General features: G+C 44.6%; 2 protein-coding genes across 13 annotated transcripts in view; one reads left to right on the top strand and one right to left on the bottom strand.

Annotated features, from left to right (window-relative positions):
* Positions 1–5,932: 5,932 nt before the first annotated feature.
* Positions 5,933–25,625, top strand: part of SETD4 (SET domain containing 4) — a 35,290-nt gene continuing 15,597 nt past the window's right edge. For 2 of the 12 annotated variants that reach the window (XM_088794683.1, XM_088794682.1), the window contains exons 1-4: positions 16,439–16,874; positions 16,961–17,172; positions 18,371–18,540; positions 22,816–22,911. In XM_088794683.1, the coding sequence (XP_088650809.1) occupies positions 18,468–18,540; positions 22,816–22,911 (169 nt within the window). In that variant the 5' untranslated portion in view covers positions 16,439–16,874; positions 16,961–17,172; positions 18,371–18,467. The other 10 variants (XM_088794678.1, XM_074325603.2, XM_088794680.1 and 7 more) reach the window with 9 other exon arrangements.
* LOC109446658 (carbonyl reductase [NADPH] 1) lies at positions 8,140–14,345 on the bottom strand. Its single transcript, XM_019730290.3, has 3 exons — positions 13,912–14,345; positions 13,256–13,363; positions 8,140–8,823 (listed from the first exon to the last, which is right to left on the bottom strand). The coding sequence occupies exons 1-3, from the start codon at positions 14,198–14,200 to the stop codon at positions 8,387–8,389; spliced, it is 834 nt and encodes a 277-aa protein (XP_019585849.3). The 5' UTR covers positions 14,201–14,345; the 3' UTR covers positions 8,140–8,386.

The raw sequence follows: 25,625 nt of genomic DNA on the forward strand, positions 1-25,625 counted from the left end.
AAAAGACATTAACAAGAGAAAAACGGGAAGTTTATTAACATGTCTACCTCATGTATACATGGGTGATAGATACTCAGGGAAAAACGAGGAACTCTCCAAGGTGCCTTAGAATTCAAGATCAAAACCATCTTAACGGGAAGAGTAGGGGGCATGAGGCAATTTCAGGGAGAGTAAATGACTTTTAGGAAAGATAAAGGGGCCCTTAGAAGAATAGATGGGAGGTATCACAGTTTGCAACTGTTTGGCTGTGGTTTTCTCTCCTGTGATAAGGTCCCATCTTCTCTGCTTGATGACACTGCTGGGGAGATTTATGACGATTGGAAGATTTGTCTTTAGACAGATAAGGGGCATTTAGGGTAAGCCTCTTCCTGCATTTGCTGGTTTCCAAATGCTATCAGCGCCAAATAGTGTACCAAAGCGGTGTATTTTGGGGTGGCATATCCCGAACTCCTAGTCATATTTTGGGGTGACACATTCTGCCACCCTTCAAGTGTTAGTGCTGTTGACTGTGAGTTCAGTGTTAATAATCAACAACGTGGTAGGTCCAGGAAAAAGGAAGAGGTGATTCCCGAGTCTGTGCCCGAGGCTGCTCTCGGAAGCGCTCAGGTCACACCTATGATAGTGTGTGATGAAGCTAAGGAAAAGATGGAAAGGTGGCTAAACTTGTGCATTTATGAGACAACAGCTGTTTTTTTTGTTTTGATTTTGTTTTTTAATTGGGGACTATTGGGGAACAGTGTGGTTTTCCAGGGCCCACCAGCACCAAGTCAAACTGTTGTCCTTCAAACTAGTTGTGGAGGGCGCAGCTCAGCTCCAAGCCCAGTTGCCATTTGCAATCTTAATTGCAGGGGGTTCAGCCCGCCATCCCATGTGGGAATTGAACCGGCAACCTTGTTGTTAAGAGCTCGCGCTCTAACCAACTGAGCCATCCGGCTGCCTCCCATTTTTTTTTTTTTTTTCAAGTGTAGTGGAGAGCATTGTAGTGAGTCTGAAAGCCAAGGAAATACGTAGTCACGTTATGCAGGATCAGGAAAATCGATAAACCCTTCTTGGCTGATGCTGACTGGCTCAAAAGGTGATATGGTCTGAGAAACTTTAAGCTTACAGGCAAGCCTTGTTCTGCAGATTAGGAGACTGAGGAAGAATTAAGAAAATACCTGCCAATATTGTAGAGTAAAAGGGTTCTGTGGAAGAGCAGGATTTCGATGCTAATGAAACTGGCTTGTTTTACAAGGAATGTTACTGAAGGCCAATAATTAAGTTTGCCTGCTTGGGTGCTCTGGCCAAAAGACGCATGAGGAGGGGTTTCCAGGAAATAAGGGAACGAGTTTATTAGAATTGGCCAATGTGGAGACGGGCGAGCTCGTGTCCTGTAAGACCCAACTCCCTGATGGCATGTAGGTTACAGATCATATAGGGTAAAATCACAGGATACCATGGCTAAGGGTTCGGGGTCACGTGGGAGCTGATTGGTCAGAGGTGAGAAAAGGGTAACAAATCATTTCTTCAGGTCTTGAGGACACCTCGGAACTCAGCTCCATCATCCAGGACAGGTTTCAAGGAGAGGTGGCCAAGGCAGTTGTCTTGTCTCAGGCTCAGGAGCTGAAACAAAACATAGATTAAGATGCTATCTTTAGCCTGCTAGGGGCTTAAACCGTGGGACCATTAGTTCAGAATTGGGCTGTTGTCTTCTGCTGCCTCACGGGTTAAGGATCTTCTACATGAGAGACTAAGGGCAGGTCAGTGAAGTGTGCTGGGAGAGAAGGGAAAAATTGATGGTTTCTAAACTACAGTTTAAAGCAAATCAATATTTCGAGGCCCCTCAGTTTCAGGATGCAAAGGAACCTATATAATGCAAATGGCATTTCGGTTGAAAATATTCTGACCAGAGGCTGGCAGGAACCTAACCTCAAGAAGCAATAGTTCAGTTTTCAGTAGTTCAGTGTTTGCAGTGACTTCATAGAACGTAACTACTGTGAATAACAAGAATCAATTCCATTTCACGCATCCAGCCCAATATTAAACATAGAAAATTAATGGGAAAAAAACAAGTTTCTCACTTAAAAAACTGAAGACTTTAGAAGTCTTATACAAATTCAATATTTTATATCACCCCAGTGCTTTGTATGTATCTTATAATTATGTAATATGTAGAAAATATAGAAAATACGGTAAGCTTTTCTGTCAATGCAGTGTAAATGGTCTCAGTACCTCCAATTCATTCCAGTGTGTCACACACATCATTGGCATATCTGTATGTGCTATCACAAGAGAAAAGTTGGGAAAGACTATATTACAGACTTATTTATCTCATTTCTGTGATACTCAAACAGCCTAATGACCATCCTTAATGGAATGGTTCAATGCCCACGTGATAGGATACTATGTAGCCACTAAAAAGAACGAGGCCGCTTTAAATGTAGAGAAGAGGTTTCAGAATATATTAAATGAGAAAAACGTAATGCCATGTAGTGTGTATATTAGTTTTCTATGGCTGCTGCAGCAAATCATCACAAACTTAGTGGCTTAACACGACACAAATGTATTATGTGATAGCTCTGTCGGTACAAGTCTGATGTAGGTCTTGATTGGGCTAAAACCAAGGTGTCAGCCAGGGCTGCATTCCTTTCTGGAGATTCTAGCGGAGAATTGTTGCTTTTTGGCTTTTGTTGTTGTTTTGGGTTTTGTTTTGTTTGTTTGTTTGCCTTTTTTAGCTTCTAGGAGCCGCCTGCAATCCTTGGCTTCCTTCCTACATCTTCAAAGCCAGCAATGTTGCACCTCTGACCATTCTTCCATAGTCACATCTCCTGCCTACAGCCTGGGAGGGTTCTCAGCTCTTAGTAGGAGGACCTTGGATCCACTTGAATAATCCAGGGTAATCTCCCCAAATCAAAATCCTCACCCTTAATGACATCTGCAAAATCCCCTTTGTCATGTTAAGTAACATACAAGGTTTAGGGAATTAGGACTAGGACCAGTTGGGGATGAGGCATTATTCTGCCTACCAGGGCTTGCTACCTTTTGTAAAAAACGATTTAAACAGAGCTCTGGAAGGATGCACAAGAAGGTGGCAACAGCCCTTGCTTCTGGGTAGCTGGGGATTGGGAGGCTGACTTCTCACTGTATGGAGCTTTCGTTCATTTTGAGTTTTAATCAGTGTTCATATATTTGTTTAAAATAAGTGAAGAAAAACACTAAAGCTCTTAAACTGTGTGGTGGTTCATTAGCATTGTATTGTTTGTCTTCTTTTGTATCTTAAATTCTAGGTAATTAAAAAAAAAAAATACAACTGCTTCCAACCACCAAGATGATCGCTAGATGGCGCCCTTTTGCTCCTTGTCCAGGGACGGCCTGGTCACAGGGTTCCACCTTGGCCAGTGTGTTCATCTTAAACCTGGCAAGTTGCTTTCAGTTTCACTGATTTCTTTACAATCCCTATGCTTGAAGGCTGCTTCCTCCCCTGTAAAATGGGGCTAATGATAGTACCAGCTCATGGAAGCATTATGAGGACAAAAGAAGAATCTGCCTAAACATCTCTTAACAGGCGCATCTAGGAAGCACTGGATAAATGTTAGCTGTTGATATTAACATCCACCTTCCTGGTTAGGGAGTTTCTTCACTAACTCCTAATTGTGTCTTCGGAGCCCTCAAACATTTGTTTCAGGTAAGGAAGAACTGTTTCTTGTGTACTTAGCTTAACAGGCAATACTTAATTCTAGATCTGCACTCCAATTTCCCCAAATACAGCCAACTCCACAAAACCAAGTTGTATAGCAAATAAAGTTCAGGTATACCAGAATTCTATGGCTATTATGAACAGTCTCGAAGTGAATGCCTTAAGGGGTATGACACAATTAGCAGGGATTAGTAGAATCATTTTTTTTTTTTTAAGATTTTATTGGGGAAGGGGAACAGGACTTTATTGGGGAATGGTGTGTACTTCCAGGCCTTTTTTCCAAGTCAAGTTGTTTCAATCTTAGTTGTGGAGGGTGCCGTTCAGCTTCAAGTTGTTGTCCTTTCAGTCTTGACTAGTTGTGGAGGGCGCAGCTCAGCTCCAGGTCCAGTTGCCGTTTTCTAGTTGCAGGGGGCACAGCCCACCATCCCTTGTGGGAGTCGAACCGGCAACCTTGTGGTAAGAGGACGTGCTCCAACCGAGACATCCGGGAGCTCAATGGCAGCTCAGCTCAACATGCCATGTTCAATCTTTAGTTGCACCTTCCCTTGCGGGACTCGAGGAATTGAATCTGCAACCTTGTGGTTGAGGGCCCACTGGCCCATGTGGGAATCGAACCGGCAGCCTTCGGAGTTAGGAGCATGGAGCTCCAACCACCTGCGCCACCAGGCCGGCCCCTGGGCTGCAGCTTTTAAGAGCTCTGAGACTCACGCTGCTAGACACATCATTCACCACTGTGCCTAAAATGCAACAGAAATCGTTATGTAGGAAGGCGCACACAAGAATGGTGATATTTGGGACAGCACTTACCTTGTAGGTGGCCACGAGGGAAGGAACAGAATGTATTTTTGGTATACATTGGGCTTTACCTGTTTTAATATTATAAGTAATACTCTTTTATTTCTAATGTTGGATTGAAAGGATCTGGGGGTTTGTTTCATCATTCTTTAAAATTACAGTAATGAAATATTTCCCTTAAAATTAATAAATAAGGAAAGACAATGAGAAAAGTTCTGTGAGCCTACTACCCAGAGCAACTAGTGAAAATTATTTTAAAAATCCAACTATTTAAAATGTATGGAAGTGTTCCTGAAGGCATATACAATAAATGAAGAAACATTTATTCTGGAAAATCTAGTAATCTCAGAAAGAACAAAGAGTCTGTGGTATTTAAACCATGACCAGCTCGCTCCTTCCCCCCTTCCCGTCCCAGTGCAATGGAAACTCCACTCTAGGAGGGTGCATCAGAGAACACAGGCCTCCCTCTCCCCCAAGGGTTATGGTATCTTCCCAAGATGGATAAGACACCAGCATTTCTCATCCTGCCCAAGCTACCTGTTGCTGAGAGGTTCAGTTCCTGGAAAGGGTATCCAAGAGGTGAGGGCTTCCTTCTTCCACTCAGCCCTCGCTTGTGGGACAAAGGCTCTGCCTTGTTCTGGGCATGCTGAGAATACTGGGTTCTAGTTTTCCCTTGCCTCAGCTTGTTTGTCAGGTAGAAGTATCACACAAAGAGAGGCAAACTGATAAAACCAGAGACGACTGCCCCTGCCCCCAACTCTTAAAGCAGAAATGTCACTCAAAGAGCAGTATGCCACTATCCCCACCCCTACCTTCAGATCTGCTGCTCAGAGATTCTGCTCAGGGGAAAGAGGAGGGAAAGAAGAATACAGAGGTCTGAGCTCTTCCAAAAGGTTGTGGTTTTATTTGGCACAGAGTAGGAAAGTTCAGCCCTAAGGGCATTCTGGAAAACCGGAAGTTGTGGTAAAAAGTAATTAGCAGGAGGTTGATAGCTTCATTAGAGACAAAAACTAAATCATATAAGTCAGCAAGTTTGCCAGAGAAAGCTAGAGGTTATCTTGTAAGAAAAGTAGCATAAATGGAATCACTTTAAAATGGAGCTGGATCTGCCATCCTAGAGGAACTGCCTTGCATGTCTCACTCCTCAAACCTTTGGAATGTTAGAACAATGCAAAATAAGCTTTGGACTGGGCCTAAGGCAACAATGTGTCCCAAAGAACTGTTTGCAAAGATAACAGGAAAGCAGGTATGATGACTACTGGGTTGAAAATTAAAAGCATTACTTAGAATTGGTATCCCTAGGTTAGCTTATCTGCACCAATAGAAATGCCTTCTTTCTATTGATGTAATTGTTCCCCTTTCCTTTCCCATCGACACCCTTTGTATTGCCTCCTAATCAGAACACTATTTGGGTTTCTGCCTGATTCAGTGCCTCCTGAATAGCGATTCCTTTGGATCTCAAGAAAATGTGTGTTGCCTGTCACTTTGGCCTTTTATTTTTAGGTTAACAGTTAATTATTACAATGGTTTAAACCAAAGAAATAATAGTTTGTTTTATCGGAACACTGAGCACGTTGAAGGGTAGTTAACATGGGCCTGGAGTGAAACAATACAGAGTACAGAAATTCCTACAAGCTTTGCCAATGGCTGGGCTTTTCTCCTGCAGGACTTTCACGAGGGCAATGAGTATGCAAAGAGTACAGAAGATGCCCAGAAATGTAGACACTCAAGAAGGCAGTTCCCTCGGGAGGGTTTGCAGTTCTCCAGAGACAGCTGACGGCCTATTGGAGAGCTGGGATGTAGGAAACGGCTTTGGAAAAATGCAGTAGAAAAACTCTTAGGATCTGGTAAGTGATAATAAAGGGGCACAGCATGGCTACCTGGTGGGTGGGTGGATGGTGGGGTCAGTGACCAACGTGATTTGACAAGTGTCCTCTGGAAATGTTGCTTTAGAAGAAGAAATTTGAGGGAAAGGAGGACATCAGGAGGGGGAGAGGCAGGAGGACAAAATATGTATCTGGAGCTCCGGGAATGTTCTAGGTGGCCTTGGGCCCACCATCCACTGAAGATGAGGATGGTTGCTTTTTCCTAAAATGCAGTGAAATATTTAGACAGGGTAACTGCTTCTGAGGACATAGATTCCCTTGATTTCTTAAGAGAAATTAAGACAAATAGGTCCTGTGATTAAGAAAAATAAGTCCTGTGATTACTTAGGTTCCTCCCTGTCATTCCCAGTGCGCCCCCAAGTGGAGGGAAAGTTTATGAAGCTCTTACTGTGTGTCAATAAATTGACACACAATAAATTGACTGCGTAGGCATTTATTTAACCTTTACATAATCTGTTTGCTAAGGGCCTACATTTTGGTTTTGTCCTAGGTTGCAGTTAATAGGAGACATACGAGTATATAATTAGGTGCCATTTTAAAGGTATTAAGGGACAAAAGAGCTTTGTGATCCCAGCATACATTTCCAAACCAGCAGCTGAGATGCTATTGTCTTAAGACATTGATATTCCTCTGGTGAGAGTTTAAAAAACAAATTCTAACAGGAAGGAAATTGAGAGCCTTGTTGAAGGGCGAAGCGCGCAACTTGTAAAGGACACATACTTTTAAAATAAGGGCCCTGCCTTTGCTTTCAGGGGCTATCATTTTTCATTGTCAGCATCTAAATCACTGAAGAGTGAAAATAATCATGGCAGCAGTGGCACCTTTACAACATGGAGCGCTTCTGGGAAGGGACGCGGAAGACTGTCCCCGAGGCACATTGGGAGCCAGGCTTGGTGTTGTACAGCTCTAAGAAGCTCATCTCTGCAGTGGGTGGTGCTGGCCTCACTTACAGGGACTCACCAGAGGACACTCAGAACTTCCAATGTGATTTCAACATGTTTGTGTACGTGTGTATCAGTACATTTAATCTTCACAGCATCCCTTGTACAGTGGAGGAAACTGGTACAGTATGATGTAGCATTTTGCTCAAGATCATGCAATAAGGTAGCAGAGCCAGGACTTTTTGTTTCGAGATATTTGTCTTGAATGCTTTCAAACACGAAAGCTGAAAGAATAGTACAGTGAACACCCATATATCCGTCGAACTAGGTCCAATGTTAAGACTGTTTTACTGTAGTTATGTGTTCATCTTCCGTATATGTTTTGCCGACTGCTAACGCTGCAGACCTCATGACACTTCATTCCTACATAAATAACACATTCACATTGAAGAGACTAGACAATAATTCTCGTGTCCACTGATACCCAGTCCATAATCCGTTTGCCCCAAGGTCTCAGATTATCTGACGGATGTCTTTCATACAAGTGCCTACTCACATTTCACACTTGGCAATTTTTCCCCACCCGTGTGTGGCATTTAAGGAGAACAGATCAGATGTCTTTCCGTCACAGTGTTGTTGTTATACTAGAGGCTGGTAAACTAAAGCTGACAGGCCAAACCCCGCCCCACTCATTGGTTATTGTGTGTGGCTACTTTCATGCTCCAACAGCAGACCTGAGTAATTTCAACAGACTGTGTAGCCTGCAAAGCTGAAAATATTTACTGTCTGGCTCTTTCTATGTTTGTGCACCCTTGGGTTATACTGTCCCTTCTCTTGAGCTAACTTTTAGGTCTATTAGATTTCTGAGCAGGTTCAGCATGTAAATAATCTACACGATGAATCTGTAGAAAGAACCATTTATTCATCTACCGATTTTCAGTAATTACTGTCATCCATGCCACTTTTTCTCCCCCTACATCACAAAAGAATTCACAAAACTCTCAGAATTAGTAGCCAAGTCAAAGTGAGTCAGTGATAGAAACATATATATATTTTTTGGATAGGGATTTTTTTAACAGGGTAAGTATTCTTTTGGTCAATTCAGGACAGATAACATCATGGGACCCATGAATGGAGCTATGACGAGCTCACCACTGCTCAACTTTTTTCTCCATAACGAACTGACCGTGAGGCCCCTCAGCATCTGAGGGCAAAAGGGCCAAGTACACAGGGGTCTCTGCTCCTTCTTCTGGGCTCTTGGTGGCTTTGGGTCCCGCCATGTCGGTTCTCACCCAGCCTGGACAGCAGGCATTCAGGAGGATCTTGTCCCCTCTCCTCTGCTCTGTCAGGTTCCTGGCATGGATTCTGGACAGGACTGTGACGCCAATCTTTGTCACTCCATATGCGGTATTAGGCCAGCCCTCCTTCTGGTGTATTCCATTCCTTGTGTCCTCCACGAACTTGTTCATGAGCCCCACCAGCTCCTCCTCGCTGATGGCCTCATTTCTAAACTTCTGCTGTAGTTCTGGGCTGCAGTTTTTAAGAGCTCTGAGACTCACGCTGCTAGACACATTCACCACTCTGCCTAAAATGCAACAGAAATCGTTACGTAGGAAGGCGCACGCAAGAATAATGAGTGTCCAATTTGCTGGGATTTTGGACCAGGAAATTTCCCTTCGAGTAACAAATACCAATTTGCTATGAGCATTAATGCAGACTGCCCCTGAGTGAAAGACATGAAACAGGTTTGAAAGCTGTCATGCCCATAGTGTCTCAGATGATGTCAGGAATGTTCTAACGGGGAGGGCAGTGCCCAGGAGTTCCATGAGAAAATGAAGATTGTTTATATGGGAGCATGGTAAAGGGAATGTAAGGCGAGACTCATTGCACTCAGGAGTAGAGAGCCTCTTTTCCCCTGAGGCCATTTTGGGGACACCTGAGGCCCTTACAGTTGCTTGTATAGTGCTCTACCAACAGGTGTCTACTGACCAATAAAGAGCTCATTGGTCTGTGGATGGCAGTTCCAAGGTGAACGCAGAGTGTCTGGTTTGGAAGGCTGCCTGGATTGAGGAACGTAAAAACCAATCAGTTCAGTGGGAATTATACGCTATTTTCTCTATATTTGGGTTTTATCAACTTGTGAACACTAACTAATGGCATGACAATATAATCAACGAGTGGGTCATTGGAAAATGGACTATTAAAGGGATGCCCATACGAGCTGTGGCCCAATGTAAGTCATATGGGAATTTAGGGAGGAAATTAATGCAGGACATGCTTATGCCCATCAGAAGGGCCACTTCCAGGACTTGAAGGGGTTGGTAACCAGCAAATGGATATGTTGGTATGTTTGTCTCAAGTGACCATCTGGGTCCCTAAGTGCACGGGAGCTGCAGTGATGCAGAGGTGGGATAATTGTGGACATAGGATTTTTGTACCCTCTGAGGCACAAAATGCCAAGAGCCATTCTATCTACTAGCAAGAGAGACAGACTACAGATGGTTATGGGGGAGATTTCCTGAGAGGCAAGCCCTGCAAAGCAGGCAAGTCGGATTGAAGGTTTTAGGCTGGGAAAAGACGAGACACGATGCCAGGACCAGGCAATGCACACCCAGAAGTCAGTGCACGTTTTCCAGTGGTAGAGCAAGACTGGCTCAGAAGACACTGCACCAAAGCTTTACCTCATCCTCAGAGCAGCGGTTTGGTAGGGAACCGGAACCGGCAGTGGAAACACTGGCTGTCTCAACATGATGAGATAAAGGTGTGAAGGGCTGGCTTACACAGATGCACGAGCGTGTACTCACACTCAACATGAGGGGGGCCAAGGAGATTCCCTACTGGATAGATGCTTCTGCTTCTTGGGGAGCCAGGAGAAGAGGGCTAGGGAGGATGCTGGGGTGACGGCACAATTCTTCCCCATATCGCCTCAACTTTCTTGTCCTATCTGACCTGATACAGTGGCCCCAGGACCAGGGCGGCAAGCAGGGATACTTCCTAAGCAAGAAACTGTAATTTAATTACAGTTTTAAACCTTTAGGTCAGAATTCCTAAGCGCCTATAGAGTGAACTGTACCTTTACCCCACATTGGAGTGGCAGCAAATACAGCTGCACTGACTAGCGGCTGACGTAGCCCACAAGGTCTGGACCTGTGCTGCAGCTCATCCTGTATGAATGGGAGCGGACCACAGGGGAGGCACTGGTTAGACCAGTGTCCTTGTGGACAGTCAGGATTAGCACCGTGGCTGAACTTCACGTCCCTTTTAAAGGTGAAAAGGTTTGGGTAAAAAATCAGTATCAATGGGGAGAAGTCAGAATGGTAGCTGAGGGTAAAGGAATGAATAAATGAGTTACGCAACAAAAGGGATCCAATATTACGGTGGTGTCTCTGGAGGCTCAGAGTAAGAGATGATGCCTGAAAGGGTGAAGCCATGTGCTGCCAAGAACACTCCTGTGTTTGGGACCTGACAAGGTTGAATGGGACCCTGCGAACCTGAGTGGCATGGCTCTGGGAGATACGGTCATATGAAATGGTTATGAACTGAAACAACTGGAATGTTCATAGCCACTTTATTCATAACAGCCCCAAATTGGAAAGAACCCAAATGCCTATCCACTTACAGAACAAACTGCTGGTATACAATAGAGACGGATGTCAAAAGCATTCTGGACAGGGCACAACTATAGTGACAGCAGGCCGGTCAGTGGTTGCAAAGTTAGTGATGGGAGGAAAAGAGAGTACAGAGGAGCACAAAGGGAGCTTTGTGGGGTGATGGGATGTTCTCATCTTAGTTGTGGTTATTACATGACTGTACAAAATGGCCAAAGCTCACCAATTTGAACACTAAAATGGGTGAATTTTATTGTATGTAAATAACTCAATTAAAAAATCAACGATGAGTTCTCCATTTCAGAGTATAAGCAAGTCCTTAAAAAGGCCTGCACAATCCCCTCCTATCTTCACCATCCCTTCCTCTCACCCGCTCCACTCACACCACACGACCTTTCCACTTCTCTTACCCAGCCACCCCAAGCGGGCCAGTCACCAGTCTGTGAAACATTTCTGTTGTGAGACAAGCTAAGGACAGCCACTTAGAGTAAGCAGTTAGAAAATTTGATAGCAACTGGCATTGCTGGAACATCCAAGAGCATGGTCCTTCTTCTAGTAATTCACCGTTAAATTTCACCAAAGTACATGAACTTGACAACTAGGTTAAAAATGGTATTCCTAAGAGTCAGACTGAATGTGGCAAAGTTTTAGGAATAAAATTTTGCTTTTTCCTCCATATGTATGCACAAGAGTGATGTGATGATAATCTATGTAAGTCAAAAGTACTCTGTCCATGAGTATATAATAAATATTCTAAGTGATAAGGAAAAGTTTTGTTCAAGGAAATATTAAAACAGGAATATGAAAAAACGACCAATATGCCACTCTAATATGTATCGGCCATGCAAAAATTTGTCCACTTCTCAAGATACTCATTGTTTTACTAACAGGGACTGAATCAATAGCCTTAGGTAGAAGCCAACCAATAATTTCCTTACTTTGCTTCCACCTTTTCTCTACAATAGTCTCTTCCCAAACACCTGCCAGGGGAGCATTCCTAACCACTCTCGCTTTGGTGCTTCCCAATTCAAATAGAATTTTTTCCTCAAATAAACTCTTAAATTTTGGCCTTTCTCAGTTAATTTCTTAAGAATACTAAATAGTTCTGCACAAATAGTTCTATGCTAACTAAAGAATAAGTAGCAGTTAAGGGGAAAATCAAATGAGCACCAAAACATACAAAAGTATGTAGTGGCTTTATAGGATGGGTTACCTGTTCCTTTAAATCTCTCCTTACCCCACACTGGCTCCTCCAAGTGTTAGGCGTATTTCGGGTCCTACTGCTGTATGCATTATATAAATTCTGTACTAAAATGTGCTCAACCGTCCTTTTGCTGGAAGAAAGCCTTGGCAGAGGTCCAGGGCGTGGCCTGTGAAAGTAAAGGATTCTGTTTGGCCAAAGAAAGGTTTGGCCCTTGGCCCAGGTCTGCTTTAAAGTCTTGAATATCCTGTCTGGTAATACTATCCTCTATTTGGGGGGGTCTCGGTTCAGGCTCCGTAATCTGTGTTAGCAATGTGTCTAATGGTGAGGCTACCTGGGATCAGCTGGAGCTCTGGAGGGGCTGGAGAATAAGGTTAGCCAAGAGGTCAGTGGGCCACGTCTATGAGAACCCCCAACAAAAACACCAGACATGGCTGGGGTGAGCTTTCCTGGCCGGCAGTACACACATGGCTGCTGGGAGAAATCCATGCTGTCTGTAGGACTCCACTGGGAGAGGATAAATGGAGGCTCCAGGCCTGGTTTTCCTGGACCCTGTCCTATGAGACTTTTCCCACTGATTTGAATCAGTCTATATTTCCTATAATATACTGTAATTTTGAATATGACAGATTTGCCGAGTTCTGAGTCTTTCATGATTATGGCACTTGAGGGTGGTCTTGGGGACCTTTTGAACGTATAAAGACCAAGTAATATTTATCCCAGATGTATGGTTGGTTTAGCATCTAGAAGCTACACTATATCACTAGACTGAAAAAAAAGATCCACATGATCAGACGCAGAAAAAGATTTTAGGGGGCCCGATGAACTGGTGGTGGTGGAGGCTCCACGAGCCTGAGTCAGATCACTCAGCGGCAGGGAAAGGGAGGGGGAGGGCCCTGCATGGGAACCTCAGGGAACTCCAACGTGAGGGGCACGAGCAGTTACTGGTCTCTGAGGAGCCTCCTGTACAAAGACCTGAAGGAGAAGAAAGGGCCGCTTGTGCAAAGACCAGTGGGACAGAGAGCACAGATGACCGCTGGACAAATGTGTAAAGAGTCCTGAGGGCGAAGGGCAGCTGGCCCAGTGGAGACACATCCAGGAGGCCAGTGCAGCTGAGCAGGGAGAGATGTCAGGGCCTGTAGATGAGACCAGAGGAGGCAGGGCCAGATCAGGCCAGAAACACCGCAGCCGGGCTCTTCGTCACTCACCTTGGGGTTTCATGAGAGGCAGTAGCTCCGCGCAGACATCTCGGGTACCAAAAAAGTTTGTTTTCATCGTCACTTCTGCTTGAATATGAAACGGTGTGGGATCATTAGCTTTCAGGGAAGAAGGAGCATAGAGTTAATAAATAGTAGCCATGTGGTAAAATTCCATATGATATAAAAAAAGTGCACATGAAATCTGGTGAATTTTGTATAAAATTGGTGTCTAGTTAATAGTATTGTGCCAATGACAATTCCTCTTTTGATGATGTTCTATAGTGTTGTAAGATAGTACCATTTGGGAAGGCTGGGTGAAGGGTGAACAATGGGATCTCTGTGAACCAGTCTGTGCAATGTTCTTATTTAATAATCCATTCAAAATTCACCCAAGTGCCCTGAAGTCCAAACCAAAAACTGTGACAACCTGGAAAAGATCCCGAGGAGTCCGAGCCAAGGAAACGAAGGTCATTTGGCGAGGAAACACTCCCCATTACCCTGGTACTCTGATCTAGCGGCACTCCGTCCCCTATCTCTACTTCCCTAGGGAGGCATTCTGCACTCCATAGGCGCGAGAAGCCCCATCGCAGTGATTCCCCGACAGATCCAGCCCACCCTGGCTGGAGGTGCTCGGGGCTGCTGCTCCCCTGAGACCAGTCCCTTACTCTTGAAGGCGATGCCCGCGTTGTTGACCAGCACGTCCAGGCCCCCGTACTCCTTGCGCAGGAAGTCGCGCAGGGCGCGGATGCTCTGCAGGTCATTGATGTCCAGCTGGTGGAAGCGCGGGCTCAGGCCCTCCGCCTGCAGCTGCTGCACGGCCGCCTGGCCCCGCGCCGCGTCCCGCGCGGTTAGCACCACGTCCCCCGAGAACTGCCGGCACAGATCCCGTGCGATGGCGAAGCCGATGCCCTTGTTGGCTCCGGTCACCAGCGCCACGCGGCTGCAGGACGACATGGCCGGGTGGGGAACGCACCCGGCACTCGCAGTGACAGCAGACCAGTTGTGAATGACGAACGAGGCGGGGCACAGACGCACTTGTACGAGGCTCGGTGTGCAAAAGTATGGCGCACTCCCGAGCGGTATTGCTGAGCGCGCAAGCGCAGGTCCCACCCGCCACTCAGGGCGTAGCTTCCCAGTCAACTCCCCCGGCCGCTGGGCGTGCGGGGAAAGGGGATGGGTGGTATGCAAAGCAGGGCGGCTGAAGACGGAGGCCGTTGGCTGCTGGCGACTGCCCGCTTGTCAGCGGAGAATCATTAGATCGGTCGTGTGACTCGACTACGTTTAAACTGAACCCTTATCCTAGGTTCTCCAAGGGTTTTTCCTCGTATTCCCCTAACCAAACATTCACACTAGCGCTTGAAGAAATGGGGCATTTGTATAGACATTTTTCCCGCTGGTGTTTAAAAAAATATCGCTGGAATTGAAGTCTTCGGAACTGGGGTTGAGGAATCAGCTGGGGAGAACATGGCAAGAGATCAAGTGTGTGTGGATTCCTCCCCTAAGTATGTGAAGGAAAAACTACTGACTTATCCTTGGCTGGTTTTCACATAACAGTGGGTAATGTTTAGTAAACCATCCCTAGACACTTGTAAGGTTATGAAGTTACTTATGTCCAGGTCTTCCAGTGTACAGGTGCAAGGGGGCTTGGCAGCCCTTTCTCACACTCAAAATAACTTGTCAGGATGCATCTATTTTAAAGTGAGAAATTATGCTGAGAGCATGCCTGGGATGTAGGAGTGGCACCTCACCTCTGTGGTATTCTTTCCCAAAACCCCATAACCCCAGTTCTTCCTTGACAGAAACATCCCAAACACCTCATCAGTACTCCCAAAAGGTATTGAAGGTCATGAAAAACAAAGTAAACTCGGAGAATTTGTCATAAACCAGAGAAAACTAAGGAGAAGTGACAAACATAATGGGATAGTCTAAAGGGAATTCTGGAATAGGAAAAGGATATTGGGGGGGAAGTAGTAAAACCCAAATAAAGTGTGGAGCTTAGTTAATACTGTTGTTCCAGTGTTAGTTGCTTAGTTGTGACAAATGTACCACCTTAGTAAGATGTTAATAATAAGAGAAATAGGTATACTAGAAATATATTTGCAACTATTCTAAAACTGACTCTACTTTAAAATTAAGTTTATTGAAAAGAAAAGGGGGCGTTTTTTGGAGCAAAAATTAATATAAGACCCAGTCTTATATTATCTAAGACCTGGTCTTATATTATAGTAAAATAAGACTGCGTCTTATATTAATGTTTGCTCCAAAAGATGCATTAGAGATGATTGTCCGGCTTGGTCTTATTTTCAGGGAAACACGGTATGTGTGAGAATGTGATGACTGGAGCTGTAGCAACTATCTTGAGACCACGAAGAAACAAACTAAAAGGTGAATAGCCAACTCCTTAATGATGGTATTGTGGAAAATTAGAAAGAGCTTTGGTCTTTGATGACATCCAGCCCCCTTTTCTTTTCAATAAACTTACTTTTAGAGTAGATTCAATTTTAGAATAGTTGCAAATATATTTCTAGTATACCTATTTCTCTTATTAACATCTTACTAAAGTGGTACATTTGTCACAACTAAGCAACTAACACTGGAACAACAGTATTAACTAAGCTCCACACTTTATTTGGGTTTTACTACTTCCCCCCTAATATCCTTTTCCTATTCCAGAATTCCCTTTAGACTATCCCATTATATTTGTCACTTCTTCTTAGTTTTCTCTGGTTTATGACAAATTCTCCGAGTTTACTTTGTTTTTCATGACCTTCAATACCTTTTGGGAGTACTGATGAGGTGCTTCTGATGTTTCTGTCAAGGAAGAACTGGGGTTATGGGGTTTTGGGAAAGAAGACCACAGAGGTGAGGTGCCACTCCTACATCCCAGGCATGATCTCAGCATAATTCGCCACCACCTGGCCGAGGCAGTGCTTGCCACATTTCTCCACTGTAAAGTTATTTTCCGCACTTTTGGAAGCAAGTCACTAAGCATAGCACATAATCAAGGTGGGGGTGGGTGGGGCAGAAATTGAGCTCCATCCCTCGCAGAGAGGAGGATTCACCTAAAAGATTTGGAATTTTCCTGCAAGGCTGAACAGGGGACAATTAGGCCAGTGAGGGCGAAATGGGGCGGGGCTACTGGAGCAAACGGGCGGAGGAAGGGGCTGGGCGGGTAGACACCGGTTACCCACGCTGGTTGGTCCCGGTGGGACGAGGCTGAGGGCCGCGGACCAAGGGGCAGGTTGGGTGCCTGGGTCGGGCCTGGAGGCGTACCTCCCCGCTACTGCGGAAGGAAACACCCCGCAGGCCGGCTCTTTGGAGCGGAGGTTCCCGGCCCGCGGGCCACTGGGTTTTCTTACCCCGGAGTCGGACCTGGGCGCAGCCGGAACACACTACACATGCGCGGGGCGTATGCCCGCTGCCGAGAAGGCTGAGCCTGGCGACCGAGCGCTTGGTTTGGGTTAGAGAGCACTCAAGGCCGGCCTGCCGCGCTCAGCCTGTCCCCCTGGAGCTGCTGCTGCGGCCCGCTTCTTTCATTCCTGGTTGTCTACGGTACTGTTTGGCGCCTCCGCTTGCCTTGGGCCCGCCCCCCGCCAGCGCCATCTTGGAGGCTCCGCCGGGCGCGGAGGTGAGGCGGCGGACTTCCGGTTGCCCGGGTAACGGGAGAGGCTCGCTCTGACGCTTTCCGTATATATTTTAATTTTTCGTTGTCAGGACAACCGATTTGGGATCGCAAACCCCGCCAGGCTTGGCATCGCACTGCCCGTACAGGGAGGCGCCATTCGCTGGAAGCCGTTCACTTAGCGAAGGACCCAGGAAGCCGCTGCTAGGCCCTCGGGGCCGGGCTGAGGCGCCCAAGGCCGGGCGTTTGCCACCCGCGGGCGTGAGGCCCATCCGGCCCGAATACTGCGGGGGCAGCGGCTGCGGTGTGTTTCGGAACCGTAGGGTGACTCGTAGGTCCGAGGACTGGGGGAGGGAGAATGGTGCCGTTTGCAGTGCTGTTACCCGGGCTCCGCTGAAAAGCTGGCTCGCGGGACCGCGCGCGTGGCGTGGCGTGTGCGGGCGGAGCGCTGGGCACCGGGGGGACGAGCCGCGGTCGGCGCTGGGACCCGAGTCGCCAACCTTTGGTAGATCAAACAGTGACCCTTCCACGGCTGAAGCGGACGTTAATAGTGCCTGGAACTCTCGTTATAGGTTTTTGTCCGGTGTTTTCTAGCACTAGAGATTAAAAACAGCTGTATGGTTAACATGCATATATATACATACATGTATATATGTATGTATATATATAAACGAGTAATATTCATTATGTCACGTACTCATGTATATAAGTCACAGAATAAGAGGACACCAAAGTAATAGTAAACGACCCCTCCCCTTGCACATTTTTAAATATTCTTCCTTAAATTCTCTTGTTTTATAAACATACGTAATGTGCTCAAAAACAAACCTAAAAGGGATCATTGCGTTTGTAATGTTGTGTAACTTTATTTTTTCACTTAATATATCTCGGGACATTTTTACATATTAGCACACGTTTTCTTCCTATTCATGGCCGCGTAATATTCCGCTCCTTTACCTGTATTTGCCGTTGTTTTCAATGGGTTTCATTTTTAGGCTTCCAAGGAAGTAACACAGAAACTATAGTAGTTATTTTAGATTTTATGATCATTTCTATGTTTTGTCTGCTTGGCTCATTTTCTGTCTAATCTGTTGCAAAGCCCCATTTAATGGCATTTATTTCAGGCTCTTGGTTCTAAGAATTATTACTTACTTCAAACTGAAAGAGGATTTTTGTTTTTTCTCTAAGAATTCCTAGCTGATGGGGAGGCTCAAGGCTACTCTTCATTGAAAAGTATTGCTAGATTGGTGCTTAGTAAATGTTGATTAGAAAAAGTCACCAAAGCACATGATTATCAGATCAATTATGAGGATTTCCACGGTTAGTCCACATTTAGTAGGACCTCAAGATAAAACTATTTTAGAGGGACCAATAAAACGGGCCTTCCATTACTGCACAAAGGATCAAGATTTAGCTCACAGTATAAACGTTTTATATACAAAAAACACTTGAGAGAAATAGTTTACCAAATAATACATGTTTGTATATTTAAATCCTTACAGGTCCGAAGAACAGTGATTATCATATAACTGGGGAGAAAGGCAAAGGAAATGCTTTTCGTTTTAGTTTGGGCCCCTAAACAGAAACTACACCTTTAGTATGAAGAAGGGAAGAGGAAGAACAAGCCGGACCAGAAGACGAAAACTCTTCAGAAGTTCTGAATCAAGAGGAGGTACGGGTTTGATTTTTTTGGTGCCAGTGATGGAAAAAGGAATCATTTGTTGATTGGTATTAACAGATGCACATAGCTTTTCTCCACTGCACAGGGGCAGTGTTCATAGGGGATATTTCTTGAAGTATACTCTTTTTAACAGTGCCACTCTATTCTTTATAACCCTTGTGGGAATACAAATATATTTCTCATGACTTTGACTATGTCTTCTCTGGGGATGACTCCCAGGTTTCTGTTTGTGGTCCCGACCTCCCTCCTGACCTCTAATTACCCATAAGATACCAGTGTTTGGATATAAATTCATCATTTCAAGTTCAATGTCACCCAGTTTGAATAATATACTATATGTGAAAGTGCTTGGCCAACTAGAAAGTACTACATTAATGCAAGTGTTATTTTTCATAAAAATTAATAACACTTCTCCTAGTTGACTCCACGCCAGCCCTGTCTGAGGTAATCTTTTACTGTTCTCCCTTCTTTGCCCTCTGTAGCCAGTGTCCTCCTGAATCTTGCCAGGTCTTTCTTAGCTTAACTTTTCCCTCCTCATTCTACCCATAGATGATTTCAACTGGCTCTTTGCTGGTTTACCTGCAGCTGTGGTTGTTGCATTCCTTGCAGTCAGTCTAACTTTCCTAAGGGACTGGTTCCATGTCACCTTTTTTGTTTAGGAGACTTCAGGGATGCTTATTCCTTTTTTCATGCTATCCAAACTCCTGACATTAACTCCCTGTCTAAGTGGCTCCAGCCTGCCACTCCATGTGTTGGGAGTATGTTCTCTGCTCACTGTCCCTGAGCACACCGCATACATTTCCACCTCTGCCATTCTTCAAAATACTTCTTCAGCCTAGAACATCTGTTTTCCTTCTCCCTGCGTGTTCATTTTCTCTCTCACCTTCAAGGCTGAGCTGCGATCTTATTTTTCGTAATGCCATTTCCAGTTTTCACTAATGTCATCCTTTGTTATCATGCTTATTGGGTATTATTCTTAAGGACCTACTGGTTTTCCAATTGTTTTTCATGGAAGTCTTGTTTCCCCACTAAAAATGTCAACTTGTTGAGGGTGAAGAACACGGTGAGCCGTCCCCACAGTGGGTAACATCATGCTGGGTGTGTTGTGTTTGCTCATTAAATGTTCACGTATTAGATGCTCTTCCTGTAAAATCTGTTCTCAAGGTTGGGTAACATATTTTGTGAGCCTTATATCTTGGATCATATATGAGGTGTGATTAAAAAATACAGTGAATGTTTACATTAAAAAAATTTATTACAGTAAAAAGATACATTAGCATTAATCGCCCACAAAATACTCCCCTCGCTTCGAACACACTTATCCTGTCGTTCTTGCCACTTTCTGAAGCAGTTCTGGAAGTCCTCTTTCATGAGTGTCTTTAGTTGCGCTGTCGTGGCTGCCTCAATGTCCTGAATTGATTCAAAACGTTTACCTTTCATGGTCATTTTGACTTTGAGGAAGAGCCAGAAGTCATACGGTGCCAGATCCATGAATAAAGTGGATGAGAACACACTGTAATGTTTTTATTTGACAGCAATTGTCGTATGCTAGAAGCGATGTGTGACATGGAGCCTTTCTGTTCTGATCACAAAAATGTGGTGAATGCTGCTGCTGAGTGCCATCCAACGGAAGGGCAGGGATCTTCAATATAGGAAGTGGCACATTGAACCTTAGTAACAGTGTGTGACAAGTTTCAACTTGTTCGGTGCAGTCAGTCAGCTGTGAGCTACAGTTGAGAGAAGGTGTGTTTTAAAGTGCCGTAAATCATCCTCTGGCAATGCTCCGTGTCACACATAGCTTCTGGTACGGCAATTTCTGTCAAATAGAAACCTTATGTTGTGTCCTCATCCACCTTATTCACCAGATCTGGCACTGTGCGACTTCTGGCTCTTCCCCAAAGTCAAAATGATTCAGGACATGGAGGCAGCCACAACAGCGCATCTAAAGACACTCATGAAAGAGGACTTCCAGAACTGCTTCAGAAAGTGGCAAGAACGACAGGATAAGTGTGTTCGAAGCGAGGGGGAGCATTTTGAGGGAGATTAATGGCAATGTGTCTTGCCGTAATTTAAAAAAAAAATTTAAACATTCATGATATTATTTGATCACATCTTGTATCTCTGTTTAGGTTATTGATTTGAGATCTCTTAAATTTTTTTATTTTTAACAGTTGTGAAATACATGTAACATAAAATTCACCATTTTAACCACATTTAAGTATAATTCGATAGTGTTAAGTACGTTCACCTTATTGTACAACCAATCTTCAGATCTCTTTTCATCTTGTAAAATTGGAACTCTATACTCATTAAATAATAACTCCTCATTTCCCTCTCCCCCCAGTCCCTAGTAACCACCATTCTACTTTCTGATTTCATGACTTGACTGTTCTAGATATTTCATATAAGTGGAATCATGCAGTGTTTGTCTTTTTTGATTGGCTTATTTCACTTAGCATAATGACCTCAAGATTCATTCATGTAGCATGTGCCAGAATTTCCTTTCTTTTTAAGGCTGAATAATAAATACTCCATTGTCTATATCTATATCTAGAAGTTATTTAAGATATTTAAGTTATTTCTACCTCTTGGCTATTGTGAATAATGCTGCTATGAACATATTTCTTCGAGTCCCTGCTTTCTATTCTGGATATATATCCAGAATTGGAATTGCTGGATCATATGATAATTCTATTTTTAATTTTTCGAGGAACCAACATACTGTTTTCCACAGCAGCTGCACCCTTTTACATTTCCCCCAACAGTGCATAAGAGTTTCAATTTTTCCACATTGTCGCCAACATTTTTTATTTTCTGCTTTTTGTTGGTAGCCTTCCTAATGGGTGTGAGGTGATACCCATTGTGGTTTTGATTTGTTTCCGTAATGATTAGTGATATTGAACTTTTTTTATATGCTCACTCACTGTCTGTCATCTTTGGGGAAATATCTGTTCAAGTCCTTTGCCTGTTTTTTAATTGGGTCTTCATTTTTCATTTGGCATTTACACCTGTAAATTTCTGGGTCTCACAGTTCTGGAAGCCAGAAGTACAAAATCAAAATGTCAGCAGGGATTATTCCTTCTGAAGTCTGTGATGGAAGGATGTGTTCCAGGCCTCTCTCCTTGGCTTGTACAGGGCTGTCCTCTCTCTGTCTCTTTAGTCATCTTCCCTCTGTGCATGTCTGTGTCCAAATTGTCCCTTTTTATAAGGACACCAGTCACATTGGGTTAGGACCCACCCTAATGACCTCATTTTATCTCTGTAAAGACATGTGTTGGAGGACCCATGGCTACTGTATTAAATGAAGAGCATGCAGACCGTGACCTGCTGCAGGAGGAGGCACAGCCACCCACACGGGTCGGCAGGGGGCTCCTCAGCATCCAAGCTGTCACTTTGGGGAAGTGAAAGCCCCAGGGCCGTTTTGAGTGAAGGCGCAGTTTCAGTACATTCACACAAAGGAAGTCAAGTCACAAGGTTTGTTACTTACAGACCCCAGAAACAGGCACAGTGAGTGGGGGAAGGGCAGTCCTCCATCCCAGGTCAAGAGCAAGGAGATCAGGGCAGCAAACACCTATTACTTATAAAGTGGTTGGGGCCCAGGTCACTAACTTTTTACAGGCTCAGCTCTGTTTAAGTGTTTATTTGAAAAGGTGCCCCGGGAAAAGCAAAGTGGGAACCTGTGGCAGGAATGCTAAGCTGCGTCTTTATCGGACTGTCCAGACTGTGGGTGTGAACGGGGTGTCACACTGTCAGATGCCTGGGCAGTAACTCTGAGTAGCTGTTTTCTCATCACAAGACCCTGTCTCCAAATAAGGTCGTATTCTGAGGTCCTCAGCATAGGAATTTTGGGGGACACAGTTCAACGCATAATAGATCCTTTTATTCATCTCTCTTCCCTTGTTGCTCTGGCTGGAACCACCAGTACAGTGTTGAATAGAAGGGGGCAGAACAAGCATCCTTGTTTTTGATCTTAGGGAGAAAGCACTCAGTTTTTCATCATTCAGTTTGTCAGCTGTAGAGTTTTTGTTATATACTCTTTGTCAGGTTGAGGGAGTTCACTGCTGAGAGTATTTGGAATGAATGTTAGATTTTATCTGTTGCTTTTCTTGCCTCTTTGAGATGATCATATGGTTTTTTTGTTTTCATTATTTGTGCGTTTAAAAGTTTATTCACTTTTATGATAACACTGACTTAGACAGTTCATCAGAGATTTTCTTTGATCTGATTATATAGTGATTTTAATCATTTTTTCTTTCTGTTGATTAGTGAATGAGAGCTACAAGCCTGAATTTATAGAGCTTAAGAGGTGGCTAAAAAATAGGAAGTTTGAAGATCCAAACTTAATACCTGCTAGATTTCCAGGTAAGTTCTGGCATTCAACTCTCATGACCTTTCTCACATGCGATGTGGGCACAGGTGACAGGAAAGCAGGGGTGACTTTTGCAGGTGGGCTGTATTCTCTCTGGGAGCACATCTTGTGTTGTGTATCATGCTTCCTGCCTTGTTATTATAATATTTGTCAAGGTGGATTAACATGCTTTACCTTGTTGTAAAAATAATTTAAATGGGCTTGTAAGGAGAAATTCCAAAATTTTGAAATAAAATTAAAAGTTAAAAAAAGGAAATGAGAATAGAAAAATAAGGCCAAAGCAGGGATAAGGATAATACATAAAAGCCACAAATATAAAATTCCGTACATCTCTCAGAGGTGGCCACAAATTAGTTGCATCTTTCTAGCAGCCCAGACAATTTATGTGATCAGTTGATTGAGTCTTAGTGTTCTGTAAACAAAACTAAATTGTGTATTCAGCCAAAGTGCAAGTATTCTTGGAACTTAGACCTGAGGGAAATGTCTTCACTGGGTCCTCAAAGGGAAGACACTTGTGTCATGTGACCTCATGAGGACCTGTGTCCTCATCAATACACTTATAGTGGTTTCATGAGACTTTTCAAGTCATGTAGGGTGAGGGGTGATTGTGTGGCTCAGCTGAGTCCAGATGGGAGGTTCCCACCAACCAGTGGACGTACTTGTTCTCTGTGTGGCTCGAGGAGAGGAGTCCTGGCGAGGCCTCAGCTAATTCTGCTCCTCGGCTGCTTTGTGGCTCTGCTCCCAAGTGCCGGGGGAGGAGCCCTGTGTGTGGTCATAGCTGTGACAGTCCCCTGAGCAGAGTGGATAAATGTTCTTTTCTGGAAGTTGAGATTGTTACGGAGTTTGGATCAGCATTCTCTTCTGGAACATTCCTTACAGAAGTTGGGCAGCTTGTTGTGGCTATGGACCTGCATGCAGGGCCACCCAGCTCTGTCCATAAGTGGGTTTGAGGTAACCCTGGGAGGTGCTCTTCAAAAGGATTTGGGGTTTGCTGTGGCACAGAGACAGCAGTGCAGTTAGGGCCATGGAGTGCTGCGTCTCACCTGAGAGAAAATTTAAACCATGTTTAAACAGCAGCCTCTGAATGCTGCTGTCAGCCGTGAAAAGAATTATTCAAGTACCTGTTAGGGAATTGAACTTTGAGCAAATTAACTTCCTTATACATCATGCAAGATAAGTGATTTACCAAGTATGTCCCTTGTCATGCAGGGTGTCATGCGTGGTCTCTGGTCCTGCTGCCCACATAAGAACACAGGATGTGGCTAGGCCAAAAAGGAACACCCACGGAGCCATAGATAGGGGAGTCATACCACTATAGACTCGCTGGTGGCTGGGTTGGAGAAATAGGAAGCAGGAGCCACACTATCCGCAACCTGCCGTCCGCTTCTCTGCCAACCAACCTCACTTGCTAACTGCAATCCACCTCTCTGCAATCCGCAAACCTCACTGCACCCCTTGCAGGCTCAGCCACCATCTTCTTGTTAGCCCCCATTTTCTGCTAGCGTAGCCACGGCAGTTATATTAGTGGCCAATGGCTCACTGGTTACAGCTGACGGCCAACTAGCCACAGCTGATGGCCATCCAATCACAGTTGATGGCCATTTACTACCCGAGCCAGCACCTTTCCACGTGAGGCCGAGAGCCTGGAAACTGCACTCCTGGCTCAGTCCCCACACCCCAGGTCCAGTGAGGTGATGTGTGTGAAGTTGTTCCCTGTGTGTCAGTTACACATGATGACTTTGGGCTAAAATACTTCATCTGAGCCATTTTCTAGTAGGGCCACTCCTGCTTAATGATGGTGAACTGTATTTGTCTGCTGCTAACAGAATGTTTACCTTCCTGTTTTTGAGTGTCAAGGAATGATCAGCAAAAGCCAATTTTACTGGATAGTTCTTCACGAGATGACGACGAGAAAGTAGTATGAGGAGTGGATTCATTGTGCCTCAGGCCTCCTTCTCCTTGGTGTCACTTTGCCTTAAGGAGAACAGGTTTAAAATCCAGCAGGAGTTGGCATGTGGTGTAAATGGAATGTCAGAAAATAACCTGTCTATGATTTGGAGCAGTAAAGAGTTACTGCTTTTTTAAAAAGGGGGAACAGCTCTCTCTGGGCCCACCCCCACACTCCGGGTCACAGAGGAGCTAAAGCAGAATGGTTTGTGAGTGATCAGAGCCCACTACATACAGTTCTTGGGGCAAGGAAGCTTCTGTCTTAGCTTGGGCTGCCGAAGCAAATGACCAACCATAGCCTGGTAGCTGAACAATTTGTTTCTCACAGTTCTGGAGGCTGGGAAGTCCAAGATCATGGTGCAGGCCGATTCAGTGTCTAGTGAGGACCGATTCCTGGTTTGCCAGTTGCCATCTTCTTGAGTCCTCACATGGTAGAGCGCAGGGAGCGGGAGCAAGCTCCCCGTCTCTTCTTATGAGGCCACTAATCCCTTTCGTGAGGGCTCCACCCTTGTGACCTAATCACCTCCCAAAGCCCCACCTCCTGATGCCGTCGCATTGTTGGTTAGGATTTCAACATATGAACTTAGGGAGACACAAATATTCAGTCCATAACACCTTCCCTAAGTTCTTTATATATCTTTAGCTCTTTTTTTTAAAAAAAATATTTACTTTTTTCAGTTATAGTTGACATGCAATAGTATTTTATATTAGTTTCAGATGTAAAGCATACTGGTTAGATATTTATATAATTTATGCAGTG

Source organism: Rhinolophus sinicus, chromosome 17, assembly GCF_057876585.1.
Source record: "Rhinolophus sinicus isolate RSI-liver-muscle chromosome 17, RSI-T2T, whole genome shotgun sequence".
Lineage (NCBI taxonomy): Eukaryota > Metazoa > Chordata > Mammalia > Chiroptera > Rhinolophidae > Rhinolophus > Rhinolophus sinicus.